This window comes from Microcebus murinus, chromosome 26 (assembly GCF_040939455.1).
Source record: "Microcebus murinus isolate Inina chromosome 26, M.murinus_Inina_mat1.0, whole genome shotgun sequence".
In the NCBI taxonomy this organism is placed as follows: Eukaryota; Metazoa; Chordata; class Mammalia; order Primates; family Cheirogaleidae; genus Microcebus; species Microcebus murinus.
Window position 1 is genome coordinate 3,286,964 of NC_134129.1, and position 22,244 is coordinate 3,309,207.

Sequence of the window (22,244 nt, forward strand, 5' to 3'; positions counted from 1 at the left end):
GGAGGGGAAATGGGGAGTTGTTGTTCAATGGGTATAAAGTTGCAGTTACATAAGATGAATAAGCTCTGATACTTGTGCTATAGCATAGCGCCCATAGTTAATAATACAGTGTTGTATGCTTGAAAATTTAAGAGGGTAGAGCTTATGTTAAATGTTCTTACCACCACCAAACAAACAAACAGAACAGCTGGGCACAGTGGTTCACGCCTGTAATCCCATCTACTCAGGAGCCTGGGGCAGGAACGATCCCTCAAGCCCAGAAGCTCAAGTCTGGAGTGAGCTATGGTCGTGCTGCCACTCTCCAGCCTGGTGACAGACTGAGGCCCCGTCTCCAGCAGGGGATGGGGTAAAGCCAAGGGCCATAAGGAAACTTATGGAAGTGATGAGTATGAGATATGTCTGAATTCATCAAAATGTGCCATTAAATGTTTGCAGTTTTTTGTACATCAATAATATCTTAATAAAGCTATAAAAAAACATCTTGCCAGCAAATAAAGCACAAGGCCAGAGCTGCCAAACAGTCAAACAAAACAACCCCAAACTTGTATATAAACTGTTTTGCCAGAATGTCTATGAATGGGTCACCTTTCATCATCAGTTTTGGCTGGTAAATGGTAATCTGGTCTTCCTTTTTCTTCTTAGGATTTTTTTTCTTTTAATATCTGTAATAACTTTGATCATTCGACTCATTCATTTCTGGGATCTGTAGGACTCACTAGTACTTGACAGGTTGGTCTTTGTGCTCTTTTTTCCATATCTCCCATCTTCTCTCTTGGGTGATTTTCCCCTTTATCCTTGTCTTCTGTGTTCTAGGAGAACTTTATAAGCTTTATATCCACATTACATTTGACTTTTAACATATGTAGTTTCTACTCTTCAGTTCCTTTAATGAAGCCTTTAAGTATTGAATATACTTTTATTCCTTGCAGTATTTCTTCATACCATCCATCTTCTTTTTATCTGTTTCTATCTTTGCATCTGAGCCATTTGTCTATTCAAATCTTCATTTTTGCATGTAAGCAATTCCTATCATTTTGGAAGACATGCATTCCTTTTTCCTGACTTAAAAATGAAGCGGTTTCGAAAAACCAGTTTCTGGGTTTTGTGACAAGTCATTTTCAAAAGTAATCTTTTTTTTTTTTTTTTTTGTTATTTTTTTACTTGAAACTTGGATCAGGCACTTACATCAAAAAGTAATCTTTTGCTCTGAAGCATCTCTTACCTTATTTTTAACCCATGGGTATTGTTTTCTGTATATTCACTCTTATTGTCTGTGAATGAGGGAAGACTTACTCAGACATGATATTTGTTAAAATACAAGGTTTGTAGCATTTCAAGATGGCCTACTTCCTGGGTTGATGTGCATAGCTTCTCGGCCAATATTTGCCACACACCAAGCATTCAAACTTTGCAGAACTCGAGGACTGAGATATGTAACCTGTCTAATCCCATTTGTATGGGTCTCTGAATCTGTGGGATGGAGCGTCTTGAATGCTGCAGCCCACTGCATGCATTGCTCTAAGTACTCTTCTTGCCTATTGCCCAGACGTCTGTGCTGTCCATGTGGGACTACAAGTTGCAGGCTGGCTCCACCCATTTTCTGTCACCTCTGGCTAAAATGCAGTCTCTGAAAGCATATAAAAAGAGAGGTGAAAAGGAGCATAGAAAAGAAAAGGAGTACGACGCTGGATGCTCCACCAATGCAGTTTTTGATGTATTAATAGTAAAGTAAAGGCTACTCATTTTTCTGTTTGCAACAGATCCAGCATCTGAGTTTTGATCAGATGGTGGTGGGGAGGTGATGATAGAGGTTGAGTGGAGGATTGTGCACTGGATAAAGCTTCCTTTAACCCAATTCTAGGACAGCCAGTCTTCATTTTTTGAGTCTGTGAAGCATTTATTTCTAAGTCATATATACCGGGCTTGCAGTTACAGATTCACCCAGTTTCTGGATTAGTGTCTTTCCTTACATTTCACTGATGTAGTCAGCATTTTCTATTATACCTTTTAAGGTATTTTATTGGGAATTTGGCATAGGAACTGCTAATGAAATGCTATTTTTGTCCAGATGTCTTCAAAAGTTTAAAACATTTTTTTCTATTTCTGAACTAAGAGATTTTTCTAAGAAGCCTCTAGTTTCAATTTGGATGGCAAGATTTATATCATTTTCCCTCCCCCAAAAAACCCAACCCTTAAATTTTTGTGTAATTGGATTAAATTTCCTCGTTCTGGGCTTACACAAAGGCTGCATATCCATCCAGCACTTACTTCCTGCTTGCCCTTTCTCAAGTGCCAGTGGGGATGACTCCACGGTGACTTTACCAAACTTGACCCTAGTTAGGTCCCATTGGAATCTTAGCACCAGCTAATTCAACCATACCCGGTATCGTGTTTCCCTTGCTCATTGCCCCAAATGTAATTTCCTCTGTCAGCTCTTTTCTCCTATTTGCTTCTCTTCATATTACAACCCCATGCTTCCTCCCTACCCCGTGGGCTACTCTCCTGATTGCCACTCAACTGTACCTTCTGAAAGCACCTTTCCTTGGTAGGAAACTTATGCGCAATCTCTTCCCTAAATGCTGGAAAGAGAGAAGTTCTTTCATTTTCTTGCTTTAATTCCTTAGTAATCAGCAAGGATACTTCAAAGGCATCCTATGGAAATACACACACACACACACACACACATGCTTCACATTAGCCATTTATGAACTCATAAGAAGACCTAGTCACTCAGGAGTGAGTTTTATGATAAGATAAAGAACCTTGTTTCTCAGCTTAAAGAGATGTTAAAGGAAGACTCAGCAAAAGTTAAACAGGGTTGTATGATTCCTCTATATAATTCTGATTTGAATGCCACATTCTTGTCTACTTTCATCACTTGTGACACTGGTCCGTGTGCAGCATGGCATTGGCATCAGCCCTAATTTTCCCTGCTGTTCCAAGCACAGCTGAGGATCTGAGTCCACCATTATTTGTGTGTTAGTTAGCAATTATAAGAACACACTTGCATGAACTGGCTAAATAAAAAGTGGTCAGGGATCCATTCTATTAACTAACCTTTCCACCCCATGAATATAATCAGGACCTATCTTATACTCCTTATGTCATCTTACTTGAGCACTTGCCTTTGCATTCTCCTTCTTGACTGGAATCTAGTGGTTGGATGCCAGTTAACTGACAACTTTTTAAGCACTTGCTTTGGTCTGACTTTCCACACATTTGTTTTCACAGAAACCGCACATTTGTCATCCTTGCTGAGCTGGCACTTGGTGGCTCCTCCTTCTTGCAGCTCTACTCTCTTGGTTTCTCTGACGCTACTTTGTATGCCACTCTCCAGTAGGAACTTTTTTCCATGTCTCCTTCCTTAACCATTGGTGGTGGTTGGGGTTAGAGAGTGATAATCATGTCTCCTTCCAGTGTGGGTTCTGAGCCTACGGAGGAGTACAAACAGGAGGCAGGTGGAGATCAACACACCATTATTATTATGACAAGGCTGGATTACAGAATGCAGCCGGAGGACACAATTGTCCTTCTGACAGAATTGGTAAACTTTTTGACCGACTTGTAGGTAGCAAAGCAAAAACCCCTGGGGCTTCCCTTTGCAGGGAATAGTAGCTTCCTGGAAAAGGTAAACGTTTGTGCCCACACTGAAGGCCGACTAGTCTGAAGGTGAACAAAGATTGGACCCTGGGCCACACTTGTGCAGACCCATTCTTCTGTTTTATAGATCTGATGAATTAGTGTCCCTTCCATGAAGACCTTTCTGAAAAGGTGTGAGAAATACATGTGTAGCTCTGTAGGCTCTCTAGCCTGATTTATGCAGACAGCCTCCAGATACATGATTAATCCCCTCCTTGTTCCACAAAGACTAGTACAAACACTCCTGTGATGGTGACTGCCCCAACCCTGATCCCTTGTGTTCACACCTAAGTCTTCATGATTGTTTCTCTGTAGTTTTCATGCTCGGGCAGCTCTCACTACACATCTGTAGTCACATGGCATACATTTTTGGTAACAAAAAAGATATTAGAAAGACTGATTCTACAGAACTTTTTCATTTTTTTAATTGAAAAATAAAAATTGTATATATTTATCATCTTTAATATGCTGTTGTGAAATATGTATACATTGTGGAATGGCTAAGTTGAGGTAGTTAACATATGCGACACCTCAAATACTTAATGTTTTGCATTGAGAACACTTAAAATCTACTTTCTCAGAAATTTTCAAGAATACAACACATTGCTATTACCTGTAATAGATATCTTGAACTTATTCCATAAAATATTTTTTAGAAGAAAATATGCTTTATGAAAATATTTCTTTAAAGCTTAGAAAGCATGCATTCTCTAAAGTTGCATATGTGTTAGAAGTACAATGAAGATAATTTTTAAAATTCTTAACAAAATTATGCCATGCTTTCCTAATGACCCTTATGCTAGGATTTCTAAGGGAAATAGGATTTCATTGGGCCTGAGAACATTGGTACTAATGTAGCCTTATATTTTACATGAGTCTGAGCTAAGTTTGGGAGAAGTAGTCTGAAATCTGGAAGATTTGTGGTTCTGAGTGGAAAGTCTGATGAGGCTTCTAGGATATCTTTTAGTATTCTGATGAGTCTCAGTTGAGTCAGGGAATGGTTCGGAATGGCCTTCATCTCCAAGACTAAGAAACTGAATTAAGTTTTAACCTCTTTGCTTTTGTGAACTAAAATGCTCACCCTCCCCCCCACAGCTGACTGAATGGACCCCCTCTTGGCCAAAGGAATATCTTAGGGCAAAGTTGCCTGCCAGGAGGAGGAAGGTCACACACGCCTTATCATTCTCCTCTCCCTTCTTGGAGACATCCTTTGTAACCCATTAACAGTCCTAAGGGTATGCAAGATAATCCTGCAGGTCCTCAATTTATGCAACAAATGGTGGCTTATCTCTGGTAAACAGTTTATGTTAAAACATTCCAAGCCTTTAGACAAAGATTCCCGTCTTTAGCCAATTACAATCCGAAGCATCTTTAAACCCACCAATAAGCTGTTAGCCCCCCCCCTTCAAGATAGCCCTCTTTTTGGGGCCAAACCAATGTATGCCTCCCACATATTGATTGATGGCTTTACCAATAACCCTTGTCTCTAAAATGTAAAAAACCAAACTGTAACCCAGCCACAGCGAGTCCACTTGCCCAAAGACTCTTGGCAGTGGCTCTGGGTCATGGTCCTCAAGTTTGGCTCATAATAAATCTCTTTAAAATTATTTTGCAGAGTTTGGCTTTTTTCTGTTGACACTTATAAGCCTTTTCTTTTTCAACCCTAAACCTGAGCCCATCCATGCATTTAAGACTTTGGCTATTTCCTATATGATGAAAATGCCCTTTCCTGATGAGATCGTTCTGTTTACATGTAGCAAGGTAGAGATCTATAGGGTAGAAATGGACAATGAACATTTTATGGCAGTTCATGCCTAGAAGGCAGTAAGGTACCTAGTATAATAGATGGATCAACATTTAATGTGCTCTTCTGGTGTATAGAGAATGACTCAATCTCTGTGGGGATATACAGAACACTCTATTAGTTCATGTTTTCCTCTTCTTGTCATATGCCTATTTTCTGATTGAAATCTTAGCATCAAAAGAGAATTCATGTGGAACACTGCATTAGCACGTCAAGTCATATTCTCAGATGTGGGTTATTGTTCTAACTTCTGGAATATCTATGTCATTTCCCTAATCTGCAACACTACTCAGCTTCTTATGGTACTCAGAGTTTCCCCCTTCTAGCTTCATGGATGCTTTATAGATGAGCCATAGGATCAGACTGTCCAGCTCAGCTGAGTGTCTCTTTTACTTTCTTGGTGGTTGGAAAAATATCTACAGTTGTTAGGAGTTTGATTTTTCATTGCTTGACCTAAATGCAAAGTCTAAATTTCATTCAGTTGCTAGATACTATACTAGGTCATACAACTCCTCTTTCTTACTCTTTTTCTAAGAAATTCGTGAGAACATCGACATAGATGTAGATCCATTAGCTTGTTTCTTCATCATTCATTCAACAGGACTTACCGATATGTCCAAGCAGCAGGGGTTAGAAAGACAAGTAAGATATGGTCCCTGACTCTGAGATATCAATTATATAGTGAGGGAAACATAGAAACTAGAAGTCACAGGAAAATATGAGAGTTAACAGAGGCATGTACAAAGGTAAAGGAATCAGCTGCCTCAGGATAAGAGGAAAAAGGAATATTTTGGTCATGTCTTAGATACCATATAGGGAGCTTGCCAGATGGAAGGGGAGCCTGGATGAAAGAACACATGCTTAGGAGTCATGTAATTATTTAGCTTGTGAAAACATTATTTGTTTAGGGATAGATAAGCAACAAGTGTTTAATTTAGAAATTCATAGACATAGAATGGCAAGTTTTCTTCCCAGTGGAGTGAGCAGAAGATGGGGAAGGATGGTTCTTATCTAGGGAGACATTGCAAAATCAAGGGAACTAAAGACAGTTCTATATTTAGTCATTTGAATACTGGTTTTTCCATATTGTTTATCAAGTTCTAATTTATTTATTTAATTTTTTTTTGAGACAGAGTCTCGCTTTGTTGCCTAGGCTAGAGTGAGTGCCATGGCGTCAGCCTAGCTCACAGCAACCTCAATCTCCTGGGCTCAAGCAATCCTTCTGCCTCAGCCTCCCAAGTAGCTGGGACTGCAGGCATGCGCCACCATGCCCGGCTAATTTTATTTTTATATATATATATATATATATTAGTTAGCCAATTAATTTCTTTCTATTTATAGTAGAGACGGGGTCTCGCTCTTGCTCAGGCTGGTTTCAAACTCCTGACCTCGAGCAATCCGCCCGCCTCGGCCTCCCAGAGAGCTAGGATTACAGGCGTGAGCCACCACGCCCGGCCAAGTTCTAATTTAAAATTACATTAAGGCTCAAATATTCCTTTGGTTGTGCATACATTGTTGAACCAGTATGCTGCGCCTAGCATAATCTTGGTTTGACCATATCTTTATTTTATTATTCTCTCCTTCTTCCAGGAATATACACTAAATGTGAGCAGCCAGACCCAAACCTCTGATGTGGCCAAGAACAAGGACTGGGTGAGCCAAGAGTAAAGGGCAGGGCATGTTAGAAGAGTCTGTGGTCAAGCCAACAGCATGCTTGGCCCCTTTACCACCAATGATAACTGAATTCTCCAGAGTAGGGAAACGGGGGTAAATGAGTGCTTTTGTACCCAAGAGACCATGCTGGACATGTGTGTGGCCACCAGCCTCTACCTATCTTGGCTACAGTGAGCAACCTGGGGAACAGAAGAAGCTAGAACTTAGTGCTGCTTTGGCTTTCTTTGGATAGTAAATTTGTTGCTGTTGTTTAAATTCATTTTTAAATATCTTGTCCCTTTCCTGAGATTTCTCTCCACTTTCTCATTGAAATTAAAATCCTCCGCATGAGTGTGTAGCTCATTGGATGTTGCTCAGGGGAAAACAAGGAAGAGCTTACTATTTAATGCTTACCATAACATCTTGTAGTTAACATTTTTGAGTTGTGAATACAGTAGATCCGCTAATGCACTTGCATGTGAACATCTGCTTTGCTCTAAATGTGTCAGTTGAGATGGGAACATAATATCTCAGAGTATTCATGAGTTGATTCTACCTTAGAAAAGACACTGGTGCACTGCATTGGTAATATTGGCAACAAAAAAATTCTATATTTAGTCAGTTTTAGCCCTTCTATCCTCTACATCTCAAAGCACATTTTTGTTGACGCTGCATGACTAGAAGGAGACTCCATAATCCCCATTTCCATAAGCCACAAATGAAAGTCACTCTCAGAAATTCATGACACCTTTCACTTAACAAATGACACGTTCTGGCCATTCCTCCTCTTCTCTATATTAGAGAAGCTGTTATTTATACCCCCTAAGAAAATCTGAAAAAGACAGTGAGAAATCAGAATGAAGGCACAAAAGTACTTCATGAGACCTGCAGTATAACGTTCTTAGGAAGCAGGATCAGATGAGACCCTCTTAGAAGGAAGAACTCCACATTTATTAGCTTAATTCTCATAACAGCTTTAACCCCAATATATAACCCTCGGTTTTCAGATGAGGACGCTGAAGCTCAGAGATATTTGAATACCTTTCCTGAGACCCAGTGGAGTTGCTGGGGCTTGAACTCAGGAACTCCAAGCTTTCAACAATAATGTTACCAATAACTTTTGATTTTAGCGGGAAAATAATAACTTTCCTTGATTGAATTTAATTGGTTAAAAACAGTTACCTTGTAAAATCTATTTTCATTTTAATTATTCTGATTTCATAAGAAGAACTGTCTTAAGTGTGCTTACAGCTACTGCACTTAGTTTCAAAGATGTGAAATCGGGTGTCTGCCCTCTATGGGGAAGTAAGCAACTGCATCGAGACTCAAATGACTAGCACTTCATTAGACCTAGCATCTGGTGCTGGACCACAATAAATAACCACCCTGGCTAACTCAGGGATTCAGATGTACAATCTTTGCACATTAGCAGATTTCTATTGTAAATTAGAAGTTATGCAAAATAATACAATAAGTGGCTATCACAACTCCTGTGGAAAGATAGTATTCAGTTGTAAATAATGAAAGGTGCTGTGATTGGATGTTTAGGTTCAAAGACAATCAGACACCTACTAGCTGTGTGATTCTGAAGTCATTTAACATTTCTGGGCCTTAATTTCTTCAAGGAAAATGAGGATCATCATGGCACCAACATCATATAGTTATTGTGAGGATTAAATCAAACAATACACAAAAGGGATGTACAAAGTGCCTGACACATGGTAAACCCTGAGTGAATGTTAGCTGTTGTTATTGTATTCTTGAGAATGTGTATTATGGATTGCTTTTTGTCTTAATTGGGCCATAAGTTAATTCAACCAATAAGAACTTATTAATGAGCCATTTATTTGTATTAGCTATTGATACTAAACCAATTAAACTGACGATAGTTGATGTTGTATATATGTGTTTACAAGGTGAATCACCACAGTGGGGGGCTTATGATACAATTGAAAGGGTTTATCCCCTCACATGAAGTTTTATGAATAGAAGAGTTTATAATAAGCCCCCCCAAAATCAAATCAGTATATGTATAATGGGAAAATAAGATGACTTTGGGAAAACACAATTTTTCTCATGTCGTACATTTACCCAGGGCCAGGCTAGTTCAACTCACCTCCAACTTTAAGGATTTTAGTCTATAGTCCACTGAACAAACAGGCATTTTAAGCTCAAAGGTATTTTAGCTTAGATGATTATAACAATTTATAGGCCTTACAGATCTTCTCTGAACTGTCCCAGAAAAAATATATTTTCAATAGTGCTAGTGCTAGTAATAGGTCAGCAATCTATGAGAAATACAGAAGGCTTGTCTATTAAATCCCTTAATTAAATGTGGATTACAGTAGAGATGATTGTCCTATAAAAGACTGTAATATTCCATATTTTGTGCATTGGTAATCAGTCCACTGTAAAACTTCAGATTCAATTTTAAATACTACACATTTTATTTGCTATTTATTAACATTTACAAATGGTTACTAAATGAATAAATAAATGAATGAAAAGAATAAAAAGGTTTCATATGCTACCAGTGTATTCCAAAAAAGCTGGCCAATCTCCTGAAAATTCAGACTACTAGTAGAAAGTATTAAAAATAAACTTTTATAGAATTCTTACTTTATTATATTTCTATTGTATGACTTTTACTGGAATGCTTGACACATGTAACTTATTAGAAACTTTGGGTCTTAGTTCACTGATTTTTCTCTTGTATTAGAAAGCCACCCCAACACCCAGGCAGGGGGTACAACTCCTATTTCCCTGAATGTCTCAGAATTAATTCTATGTAAGCAGTGGGTTTATAGCTTCTGGCCAGATTACAGGAAAGCATCCGGGGTACAAAAGTAAGGTGATTCCTGTGCAAAACTGAGCCATGTATTGGGGATGAGAGTGGGCTGATCCTTCTTAGGACATCACAGACTTAAAATGTGTACCACATGCCCTCCCAGGGTGGCATAAAGACTTCTTTTCCAGGCCCCACTATTGTTGTGTCTGTTCACATTTCAGCTGTCGCCATGATATGGGTGTGGGGTGCATGTGCTAATTTGGAGAAGAAAGAAACTAAGAAACCTTTCACACCACTCAGCTCATGCTCCATAAACAACATTATCCTTAAAAAGAGAGTTGGTGCCTAAGTTGTACCAAATGGGATTTGTAATGGAGAATGCATCCTTTCTTCTGATCCAGTTGTTTGTGTTCTTTAGTAGACAGAACAAAAATGAAGACTTTTTCTTCAATGCTAAACTATTTAATTGCATACATAGCACTTCCATGAAACATTGGACTGCCTTGTTTCTGACTGACTCTCCTACAAAAGAGATGGAGGCATAAAGGATGCGATTGAGTGAATGGAGAAACTGATTCAGTACTCTCTGGGAACTGGCAGGAACATTATCTAAGTTTCTCTAGTAAACCTATATGCAGTAGGAGGGAGAAAGTGTCTCCTTGCAGTCATAGGGGATTACAATACTTCTTAGCATGTATAATTGCATATTATCACTTTGTATAGGCCCAAAATGGGGTGACAAGGAGGATCTTACAATGAAAAACCAAGGAAAGAGGTAAAAAAAAAAAAAAAACCTAACAATTTTCTGTCTTCTTTATGCCAGGCCCTGTGCTAAGCACTTTTATCTTCTATTTCAGTATGTCCTCAGCATAAAAGTACATTATTTTTCTCATAAATAGTGGTTGTATTAGCACTACTAAATCTGTTTTTTCCAGTTCAGAAAATATTTTTATGGGCTATAAATTATTATATTATGTAGTACTGGCTGCTACTAACCAAATCTTATAAATGAAGGCACTGAGGATAAGAAAGATTGAGTAAATTCCTAGAGGTTTCATAGCTCATGTTTGATTCTGAGAGTCTGAATATACAAATGGCAATGCCAGATTATATATAAAAATAGAACTCTGACTCATAACCTGCAGCAAGCAGCCCAGGAAGCCAAACCACTATCTACAGTAGTACGGAATTATGAAGATTTACTCCTATATTTTTGTCCAAGAGTTTAATAGTTTTAACTCTTACATTTAGGTTTAAAACAATCTTGAGTTAATTTTTATATATGCTGTTAGGAAGGGGTCCCACTTCATTTTTCTTTTTTTTTGCATGTAAATATCCATTTATTCCAACATCATTTGTTGAAAAAAAATAAATGTGACCTAAAGCATGAAACCTTAAGAATCCTAGAAGATGATGTTGGGAAGACCCTTTCAGACATCGGCCTAGGCAAAGAATTCTTGAAGACCCCCCGAAGCAACCACTGCAGCAACAAAAATAAACAAATGGAATCTGATTAAATTAAAAACCTTCTGCACAGCCAAGAAAACTATCATTAGAGCAAATAGACAACCTACAGAATGGGAGAAAATATTTGCTCTCTACACTTCTGATAAAGGTCTGATAATAAGAATCTATCTAGAACTCAAAAGAATTAACAAGAAAAAATCAAACAACCCCATCAAGAAATGGGCAACAGAAATGAACAGAAAGTTTTCCAAAGAAGACAGGATAATGACCAGCAAACATATAAAAAAATGTTCAGCATCTCTAATCATTAGAGAAATGCAAATCAAAACCACAATGAGATATCACCTAACCCCAGTGAGATTGGTCTCTATCAAAAAATCCCAAAACAACAAATGCTGGTGAGGATGTGGAGAGACAGGAACACTCTTACACTGCTGGTGGGACTGCAAATTACTGTAACCTTGTGGAAAATAATTTGGAGATACCTCAAAGAGCTAAAAATAGAAATACCATTTGATCCAGCAATAGCATTATTAGGCATCTACCCAAAAGAGCATAAGACATTCTATAACAAAGACATCTGCACCCGAATGTTTATGGCAGCACAATTCACTGTTGCAAGGATGTGGAAACAACCCAAGTGCCTGTCAATTCATGAATGGATTATTAAAATTTGGTATATGTATACAATGTAATATTACTCAATTCTAAGAAATGACAGTGACCTAGCACCGCTTGTATTATCCTGGATTGAGCTTAAGCCCATTATCCAAAGTGAAGTGACATAAGATAGGAAGAATGGGCTCCACTTGTACTCGCCATCAAATTGGTACTGACTAATTATCACTATGGTGGTAATGTTCTCCAGGGATTTGCAGTTGAGGGGGTAGACTCACGTCTGAGGGTTGTGGCGAGCATTGTGGAGGGGAAGGGCATACCTCTAAACCTTGCTAGGGAGAGGCAAATATAAAATGCAACCAAAATGTTTGTACTCTCATATTTTCTCGAAATAAATATAATATAATATAAATAAATAAATAAATAAATAAATGTGAGTCTTATATTTGGACTCTCAATTGATTCCTTTGGTCTGTATGTCTAACATTATTCTGACACCACACTTGTTTGATTATTATAGCTTTCTAGTAAGTTCTGAAATCAGGAAGTGTGTGCCCTCCAAATTGTTTTTCATATTCAAGATTGTTTTGGCTATTCTGGGTTTCTTAAATTTCCATATGAATTTTAGGATAAGCTTGTAATTTCTATTAAAAAAAGCCAAGTGGAATTTTGATAGGGATTAAATTGAATTTGTAGATCAATTTGGCAAAAATTGACATTTTAACAATGTTAAGTCTTCTGATCCATTAACTTGTATGTTTTCCCATTCATTTAGGTTTTCTTCAATTTCTATCAACAATGTTTTATAAGTTTACACTTATCTTGTTAAACATATTTCTTAGAATGTTATTCTTCTGGTGCTATTATAAATGGAATTGTTTTCTTAGTTTCATTTTAGGGTTGTTTATTGCTACTGTATAGAAATCCAGTTGGTTTTTATATATTAATCCTGTACCCTAAAACTCTGCTGAACTATTAATTAGTACTAATTATTTTTTACTAATAATTATTACTAATTATTTAATTCCTTAGGATTCATATACAAAATCATGCCATCAGGAAGTAGAGATTACTTCTTCATTTCAAATCTGGATGTCTTATTTCTTTTTCTTGCCTTATTGCTCTGACTAGAACCTCCTATGGAATGTTCAAGAGAAGTGGCAAGAGAAAACATCTTTGTCTTGTTCCTGAACATAGGGTAAAAACATTCAGTCTTTTACCATTTAGTATGATGTTAGCCTGGGTTTTTTATAGGTCCTTTTGATTTGATTGAGAAAGTTCCCTTCTTTTCCCAATTGGGTTTTTGTGGGGGTTTTGATAAATTATGATATGCTATTTGCATTTTGTCAAATGCCTCTTCTGCATATATGGAGATGGGCATGTATTTTTGTCCTTCATTCTACTCATATGTTATATTTAATATTTATTGCTATCTGGTTGCTAAAAAACCTTGCATTTATGGGATAAATTCTACTTGGTCATGGTATATAATCCTTTTTTATGCTACTGGATTAAATTTACTAGGATTTTGTTGACATTTTTAAAAGTTATATTGATGGTATATATTGATCTGCAGTTTTCTTTTCTTGTGATATCTGTTTTTTGTCTAAGTTAATACTGGCCTTATTGAATAAGTTGAGAATTGTTCCTTCCTCTTCTATTTTTTAGATGAAGAATTAGTATTAATTCTTCTTTAAATGTTTGGTAGAATTCACCAGTGAGGTCATCTGGGCTGGGCTTTTCTTTGTTGGAAGATTTTTTCATTAATAATTAAATTTCTTTATTTATTATAGGTCTATTCAGATTTTTCTATTTCTTTTTGAGGAGTTTCCATAACTTTTATCCTTTTAGGAATGTTTTCATTTCATCTAGGTTATCTAATTCATTGGCATATAATTTTTATGCACTATATTCTCTGTTTTTGTAAAATACATAATGATGTTCTTTCTTTCATTCCTGATTTTAGTAATTTGAATCTTCTGGATTTTTTTTCCTTTGGTCAGTATAAGTTTTCACTTTTCACTTTTTTCACTTTTTTTGTTTTTTTAATTCACTTTTCATCTTTTCACTTTTTGGCAGTCCCATTCTCAATGATTGGCAGTCTTTCTAGGTGCATTCTCATTATAAATCCATTGTAAAGTTTATTTTTGCCTTTCCCCAAGATAGTCCATCCACCTATAAACTGATATGTATAAGATTTTATTAAAGACTGAGGACATAGCTTCAGGAAATGAGAATATATGAGACGATTAGTAACTCAAATATCTTGCATTATGTGGTCACCTCCCCTTGAATAATCTGGTGTTACTGAGATTAATTAATTAAAGAGAAAGCCAAGTAAGGAAAAATGGAATTATTCCCTGTCATGTGCTGCTTAAAGGGTTCTTTAGAGAGTACAAGTTTTAAAACCTAAAGTAAAATTGAACTGCTAGTATAAGGAAACGCTTTTGTCATATTGTTGATATATGTACTCCGATGCCTTGTGAACTTGCAAAATAATCAGCAGGAGCATTCAGATAGAAAGGAGAAATGCTGAAGTGCTGAGGGAATATATCGCTTAGGTATTGCTGTGCTTAGGTATAGCTATGCTAAAATTCAGTGGCTTAGAACACTTACTATTTTCATGAATCTGCAAGTCGACTTATCTAGGCTGAGATCAGCCGGACAGTTGTGCTGGTCTTGGCTGGCCTCGTTTTCATGTCTGTAGTTGGCTAGGGGTGGTTCTGCTCCATGTACCTCTCATTGTCTTCCTGTTATGACCAGCCGCTGGCCCTAGAATGTTCTATTCATGGTGATGGAAGAAATACAAGAGGGTAATTGGAAAATACAAAGCCTTTTGAGGTATAGGTTTGGAAGTAAGGACCATTACTTCTATCTCATTCTTTTGCCCAAAGTCAGTCACACTGGGCATGGCAATATATTCTGCTTTCATGGCAGGAACTCCAAAATCACATAATAGGGAAGGTAAAGAATTGGGGTTAATAGTGCAATCAATGTACATAGGAAATTAGGGAGGAAGTTAAGACAGTTTCCCCACTTTGGTTATTTCTGCCAAATGTAAGTTGAGTTCCATTTCTGCTGAACTGGAAAAATAGAAAGAAAAAAACATTTGCAAAATATGCTAACTGTGTCTTGTTGAGGGAGTGTGTGCAATATAGAGAACTGGAGAAGCGTGTGATGGAGCTCACCAACATCCTGCACGTGAGTGGTTCTTACGACGTCTGCCCTTTCATTGTAACGAAGGCTTATTTTGTGCTTTCTTACGTGGTCATCTTTTGCATGGGCACAGAGCAGTTGACTTTGGAAAGTAGATAACTAACTAAGCATTTCTAACTCTTGGGAGGTTTAATCTTTACTTTTCCCAGGAATGTGTAGCATCAGCAAGTTTTGTTTGTTTTTAAAATGGGAGGATTCTAGGGAAGTTGACTTGTTATCCACAAATGTCTGAAAACTGTGGAACTCTCCCTCTGGAATTATTATATGTGAATGGATTCCTACATTTTACAATGGAAAAGCATGAAATCATAGCTGGCTTGGCTACTGCTATTATTCATTTAGCAGATTTTATTCTTTTAACAGTTAAACTTCCATTATGCTTTACTATTTGTTACATACCATTTTTATGTGTTTCATAGTTGTATGCATTTTGCAGTTAACTATTTGAAAGGGTATTCAGTGCTTTAAAGAGGGATTTACCATTCTTGTGCTCTTGTCCCTCCTAATGCTTTGTGTATTTTGTTTCAAAGACAGTGATAGATTCTAGTATTAAACAAGTTTAATAATACATTTTATTTTCTTGTTACCAATAGCAAAATCTGATGCTTTAGATGGGGATGTGTATGTTTGGGAATGTGTATATACACAGCATACATACCTGTAAATGTTAGACACACGCATCAAATACACAGACAACCACAAGTAAAGAGGAACAGAAGGCTCTGGCAATTGCTAAACAGATTTTGACACACACACGACAAAGTTGATAAAAGTATTCTATAATGCTAACTACAGCAGATAATTTTGAAGAAATTTTTATTTATTTACCAGAATTTTTATCCATTATTCATAATTAACAAGACAGACTGGATTTTAAAAGTAAATTGATTGAGGTAGATTGATTTTGACATTAAAAAGCACTTGTTTACTTTGAGAATATATGTTTCTATGCATTTGTAATAATTCACAATATAATGAGAAAGTGAAATGCAGTTTTCTTATATAAGATGTATTTTTTATACATTAATACATAAAAATATAACTCTGAGGTAATGAGAATATTGTACTTCAAAAAAACCCCAGAATATGTACTTCAAAATGCATGTTGTCTATCAAAGAGAGAGGTGAAATCTTTTCTGGAAAAGGTTTATTATTTATCAGTTGATTTATTTTATTATTTATTTATCAGTTGATGGGCACTTAGATTGATTCCATATCTATGCATTTGTGAATTGTGCTGTGGTCAACATACAAGGGCATGTGTCTTTTTGATATAATGACTTCTTTTTCTTTGAGTAGATACCCAGTAATGCAATTATTGGATCAAATAATAGGTCTACTGTATTTCTTTGAGGAATCTCCACACTATTTTCCATAGAAGTGGTACTAATTTACTTTCCCACCAACAGTGTATAAGCATTTCCTTTTCACTGCATCCATGCCGACATCTCTTGTTTTTGATTTTGTAGTAATGGCCATTCTGATAGGAGCAAGGTGGTATCTCTTTTTTTTCCCCCATTTTTTAAAAAATTTCAACATATTATGGGGGTACAAATGTTAAGGTTACGTATATTGCCCATGCCCCTCCTCCCCCTATGAGTCAGAGCTTCAAGCGTGACCATCCCCCAGACATTGCATATCTCACTCATTATGTTTGTATATACCCATCCTCTCCTTCCCCTCCCCCCCGCCCAACACCCAATAAATGTTATTCCTATATGTCCACTTAGGTGTTGATCCGTTAATACCAATTTGCTGATGAGTACATTTGTTGCTTGTTTTTCCATTCTTGAGATACTTCACTTAATAGAATGGGTTCCAGCTCTATCCAGGAAAATATAAGAGGTGCTATATCACCATTGTTTCTTAAAGCTGAATAGTACTCCATGGTATACATATACCACATTTTATTAATCCACTCATGTATTGATGGGCACCTGGGTTGTTTCCACACCTTTGCGATTGTGAACTGTGCTGCTGGTAACATTTGAGTGCAGGTGTCCCATTTGTACAGTGTCATTGGATCTTTTGCGTAGATGCCCAGTAGTGGAATTGCTGGATCAAATGGTAGATCTACGTGTATCGCTTTAAGGCATCTCCATATTGCTTTCCACAGAGGCTGAACTAGTTTGCAGTCCCACCAGCAGTGTAGGAGTGTTCCTATCTCTCCGCATCCATGCCAACATTTATTGTTTGAGGACTTTTTGATAAAGGTCATTCTCACTGGGGTTAAGTGATATCTCATTGTGGTTTTGATTTGCATTTCCCTGATGATTAGAGATGTTGAGCATTTTTTTCATATGTTTGTTGGCCATTCTTCTGTCTTCTTTTGAAAAATGTCTGTTCATGTCCTTTGCCCACTTTTTGATAGGGTTGTTTGATTTTTCCTTGCTGATTTTCCTGAGTTCTAAATAAATTCTAGTTATCAGCCCTTCATCGGATGTATAAGCTTATGAAAATTTTCTCCCATTCTGTGGGTTGTCTGTTTGCTCTCTTGACAGTTTCTTTGGCTGTGTAGAAGCTTTTTAATTTAATCTTATATCTAGAAAATCCCAAACACATCATCAAGAGACTCCTGGAATTGATAAATAAATTCAGCAAAGCCTCAGGTTGCAAAATTAATATATACAGGTCCCATTTATTTATTTTTGTTGCTACTGTGATTGCCTTTGGGGTCTTGTTCATAAATTCTTTGCCCAGGCCAATGTCTACAAGAGTATTTCCAACGCTTTCCTCTAGAATTCTAATAGTTTCACACCTAATGTTCAAGTCTGTTACTTGAATTTCCCAGATTATTAATGATGTTGAACATTTTTTCATTTTTATTGGCCATTTGTACATCTTCTTTTGAAAAATGTATGTTCATGTCGTGCTCACTTTTTAATTAGTTTTTTGTTTTTATTTTTATTTTTCTTGCTGATTTGAGTTCTTTGTAGATTCTGGGTTATTAGTTGGTTGTTGGATGTATAATATGCAAATATATTCTCCTTATTGTATAGGTTGTCTACTTACTCTGTTCATTATTTAATTACCATGTATTTATTTTTATTTGTGTTGTATTTGCTTTTAGGGCCTTAGTAATGAATTCTTTGCCTACGCCAATGTTCAGAAGAGTTTTTCCTAAGTTTTCTTCTAGAATTTTTATGGTGTCAGGTCTTATATTTAAGTCTTTAATCCCTCTTGAGTTAATTTTTGTGTATGGTGAGACAGAGGGATCCAGTTTCATTCTTCTCTTAGTGGCTATCCAATTTTCCCAGCACCATTTATTGAATGGGCATCCTTTACCCAGTATACGTTTTTGTCTGTTTTGTCAAAGATCAATTGGTTATAGGTGTATGGTTTTATTTTTAGGTTCTCTGTTCTGTTCCATTGATCTATGTGTCTACTTTTATACCAGTGCCTTGCTATTTGGTAACTATAGCCTTGTAGTATAATTTGAAGTTAGGTAATGCATTGATGCCTCCAGCTTTGTTCTTTTTGCTTAGGATTGCTTTGACTATACAGATTCTTTTTTGATTCCATATGAATTTTAGTATTTTTTTCCTAATTCTGTGAAAAATTATGTTGATATTTTGATGGGAATTGCTTTGAGTCTGTGAATCACTTTAGACAGTGTGAACATTGTAACAATATTGACTCTTCTAAGCCATGAGCATGAAATATTTTTGCATTTGTTTGTGTCTTCAACAATTTCTTTCATCAGTATTTTTTTGTTCTTCTTGTAAAGATCTTTCACTTCCTCGGTTAAGTATATTCTTAGGTATTTTATTTATTCATTCATTCATTCATTTTGCAGTTATAAATGTTATTGAGTTCTTATTTTGATTCTCAGCTTGGCTGTTATTAATATATAGAAATGCTACTGATTTGTATATATTAATTTTGCAACCTGAGACTTTGCTGAATTTATTTATCAATTCCAGGAGTCTCTTGATGATGTGTTTGGGATTTTCTAGATATAAGATTATATTGTCAGCACAAAGTGATAGTTTAATTTTTTCTTTCCCAATCTGGATACCTTTCATTTCTTTCTTTTGCCTGATTGTTCTGGCTAGGACTTCCAGCACTATGTTGAATAGAAGTGGTGACAGTGGGCATCCTTGTCTTGTTCCAGTTCTTAGGGGGAATGCTTTTGACTTTTCCCCATTCAGTATGATGTTGGCTGTGGGTTTGTCATCTATGGCTTTTATAATTTTGAGGTATGTTGTTTTCATGCCTAGTTTGTTAAAATCTTTTATCATGAAGAAGTGTTGGATTTTATTGAGTGGTTTTTTTCCCCATGTCTATTGACATGATCATATATATGATTTTTGTTTTTCATTCATGTGGTGAATGACATTTATTGATTTGCATAGGTTAAGCCATCCTTATATCCCTAGAATGAAACCCACTTAATCATGGTTATTTTTTTATGTGCATCTATGTTCATCAGGAATATTGGTCTGTGGTATCCTTCTTTTCATTGTGCCCTTTCCTGGCTTTGGTATCAGAGTGATACTGGCTTTGTAGAATGACCTAGAGAGAATTCCCTCCTTCTTGAGGCTATGGAATAGTTTCAGTAGGGTAGGTACTAGTTCTTCTCTGTAGGTCTGGTAGAATTTGGCTGTGAATCTGTCTGGTCCTGAGCTTTTTTGGGGCTGGGGGGAAATTTTTTATTACTGTTTTATGTCACTACTTGTTATTTGTCTGTTCAAGGTTTCTATTTCTTCCTGACTCAGGCTGAGGACATTTTGTGTTTCCAAAAATGTATCTATTTCCTTTAGATTTTGTAGTTCATGTGCATACAGGTGTTTGTAGTAGTCTCAGATGATCGTTTGTATTTCTGTGGTGACAGTGATAATGTCTCTTTTTTCATTTGTGATTGAGCTTATTTCAATCCTCTCTCTTTCTTTCTTGGATAGAGGGAAAGCAGTGAGGCCCAAGCTCCATGGAATCCTGGGCGCGATGGGTGCTTTGTCAGAGGCAGGGCAGCTACTCCCAAGTGCCCTGGCTTAACCATCCCCTGTAGAACCTTCATGGGTGCCAAGGGAAAACATCTGTGGCTGCCTCTGCAGTTGTAGATGGGGACGGGAAGGAGGAGGAGAAGACGCCAAACAGTGGGGAGTGGTGCCCTGGTCCCCTTTGTCCGTAGGGGCCCTCTGGTGTGCTGCATTCTCCTCTCAGCTGTAAGTGTCCTGCCCTGACTGCCCAAGCTCTGGGAGACCCACAGATCCCCCAGGACCCACCAGTCCTGCAAAGCTACTGCAGCCGAGTGGGTGCTGGGGAGTATTGGCCTTGGATCCAGTGATGCAGACACCCGGGGGCTGAGATTCATGGGTTAGGACAGCTGCAAAAATGCTGCCCATCTGAGATGGAAGGAAATGAGCTGCACCCTCCAGACAGAACCTGAGCGTAATAAGCAGAGTACTTTTGGGAGTGTTGCCTCCCTCTGCCCCCGAAGCCTAGAACTGGCTGTCCTGCAGCATAGCAGCACCAAAAACTTGTGCTTGGGAGCAGAGGAAGTTATGTCTGTTGGCATTGCATAGTTGGAGGAGGGGAGGGCCCCATCTCCACATTCCTTCCTGGGCTCCAGTGTTCTTTCTGCTCTGGGGTGGGACGCTCTCTTACTCTTTGCACTCACACCTCCACTGGGATGGGTGCAGAGAACTTCAGATCATGAGCCAGGGGCTCTCTGGTGCAGGAGAGTGAGCATTCCTCCTTCCTGTGCCCTAAAAGTCATTCATGCACTTCCCAGTCCCCTTGGGTCAGCCACCCTACTGGTCATAATTCTGGGAATAATGCTGCTGTCCTGTGTCTCCGTTCCTTTGTAGTTGTTTCAGCCCAAGCAAGTGCTGGAGAATGTTCATATGGGATCCAGTGACAGGAAGCCAGAAGGGCTCTGACTTCCCGGGAAGAAGAGGGGCACCCAGTGTGTGCACAGGCAATATGGCGCTCACTGCCTCAGCTTGGGTCTGGGGGCGGGGAAGCAGGCTTGGAGCCTGGTGCTGTGCTCTCAAGAAGCTCTCAGTGTGCTGATGGCAGCAGTGCCTGCATTGTCAGGGTAGAAGCACTCTCACACAGACTGGGGGCTGGCCGACTGCCACGGGTGTGAGGGGAGGAGAAGCAAACACTCCCACCTACCCTTTTCACCAGACTCCAGTCTCTCTGGGTCAGGTCTCTGCCAAAATCTTGCTCCTACTTGTTCTGCTCTGCAACTTCTTCCTGTGGGTCTCTGGTAAGGGCAAGTTCTGGCACCTTTCCCTTAGCATTTCACATGGACTGTGCTTTTTCACCTGAAACCGTCTCTTGTTTTTGGTATGATCTCTGCAGTTGGCCTCTTGCCCCCTTGTTCAGTTATTCCTTTTTGTTTTATTTTTTTAAAATTAGTCAGGCAAAGCAGTAGGATTAGAGAAGGAACAAAGAAATCTGTTTAATTTATAAATTTTAAAATAGTTATCTAAGTACTTTGGAAAGTTTTAACTTGTTAGAATTATAAGTCTGTCATGTCTGATACTTTATAAAAGCATTTCATGATGTAAGTTTTTTCTTTCATCCATTACACTGAGAATTTATTAGATCATTACAATCTAAAAACTTAACTGGGAGATTTTCTTAAATTATTTCATTAATAATTTTCTTCTGTTTTCATTCTTCTCTTTATTGGCCTCTTATTTAAATATTGAATCTTTTCTACTTGTCATTTAATTTTATTTTCCTTTATTCCTTCTATTTTCTATTTTTTGCCATTTGAAATCAAAATTTTCTGGAAATTTTCCTCTAGTTTGCCCTATAATTCCTCTCTTGAGTTTTTAATTTCTGCTATCACCTTTTTAATTCCAAGGATTCCTTTTTAATTTCTGAATTAAAAAAGAATCATCATGATCTTATTTCATGGATGCCAACTCTCCTCTTAGCTCTCTGAGAATAGTAATGATAGAATTTGGTTAGTTCATAGCCTGTATTTCCTCTATCATATATTTCTATTTGTTTGGGCTTCTGTCTTTCACATTAGAGACCTTCCTGAAATTTCTCATGAATTTTGGCTGTTGGCCAAGTCTGTTGGCTGCTGTCTGAATTGTT

The 22,244-nt window shown here is 37.5% G+C and overlaps 1 protein-coding gene across 5 annotated transcripts in view; it reads left to right on the plus strand.

The window, feature by feature from the left end:
* The window catches only part of COX18 (cytochrome c oxidase assembly factor COX18), a 182,257-nt gene that overhangs the window by 102,675 nt on the left and 57,338 nt on the right, over positions 1 to 22,244 (plus strand). For 3 of the 5 annotated variants that reach the window (XR_012915068.1, XR_012915070.1, XR_012915069.1), the window contains exon 7: positions 7,034 to 7,096. Coding sequence is in view for 1 of the 5 variants with exons in the window: in XM_075997804.1 (XP_075853919.1) it covers positions 7,034 to 7,046 (13 nt within the window). In the remaining 4 variants the exon portion in view is untranslated. Of the gene's footprint in view, positions 1 to 7,033; positions 13,812 to 22,244 lie in introns of those variants that run through there. The other 2 variants (XR_001148989.3, XM_075997804.1) reach the window with 2 other exon arrangements.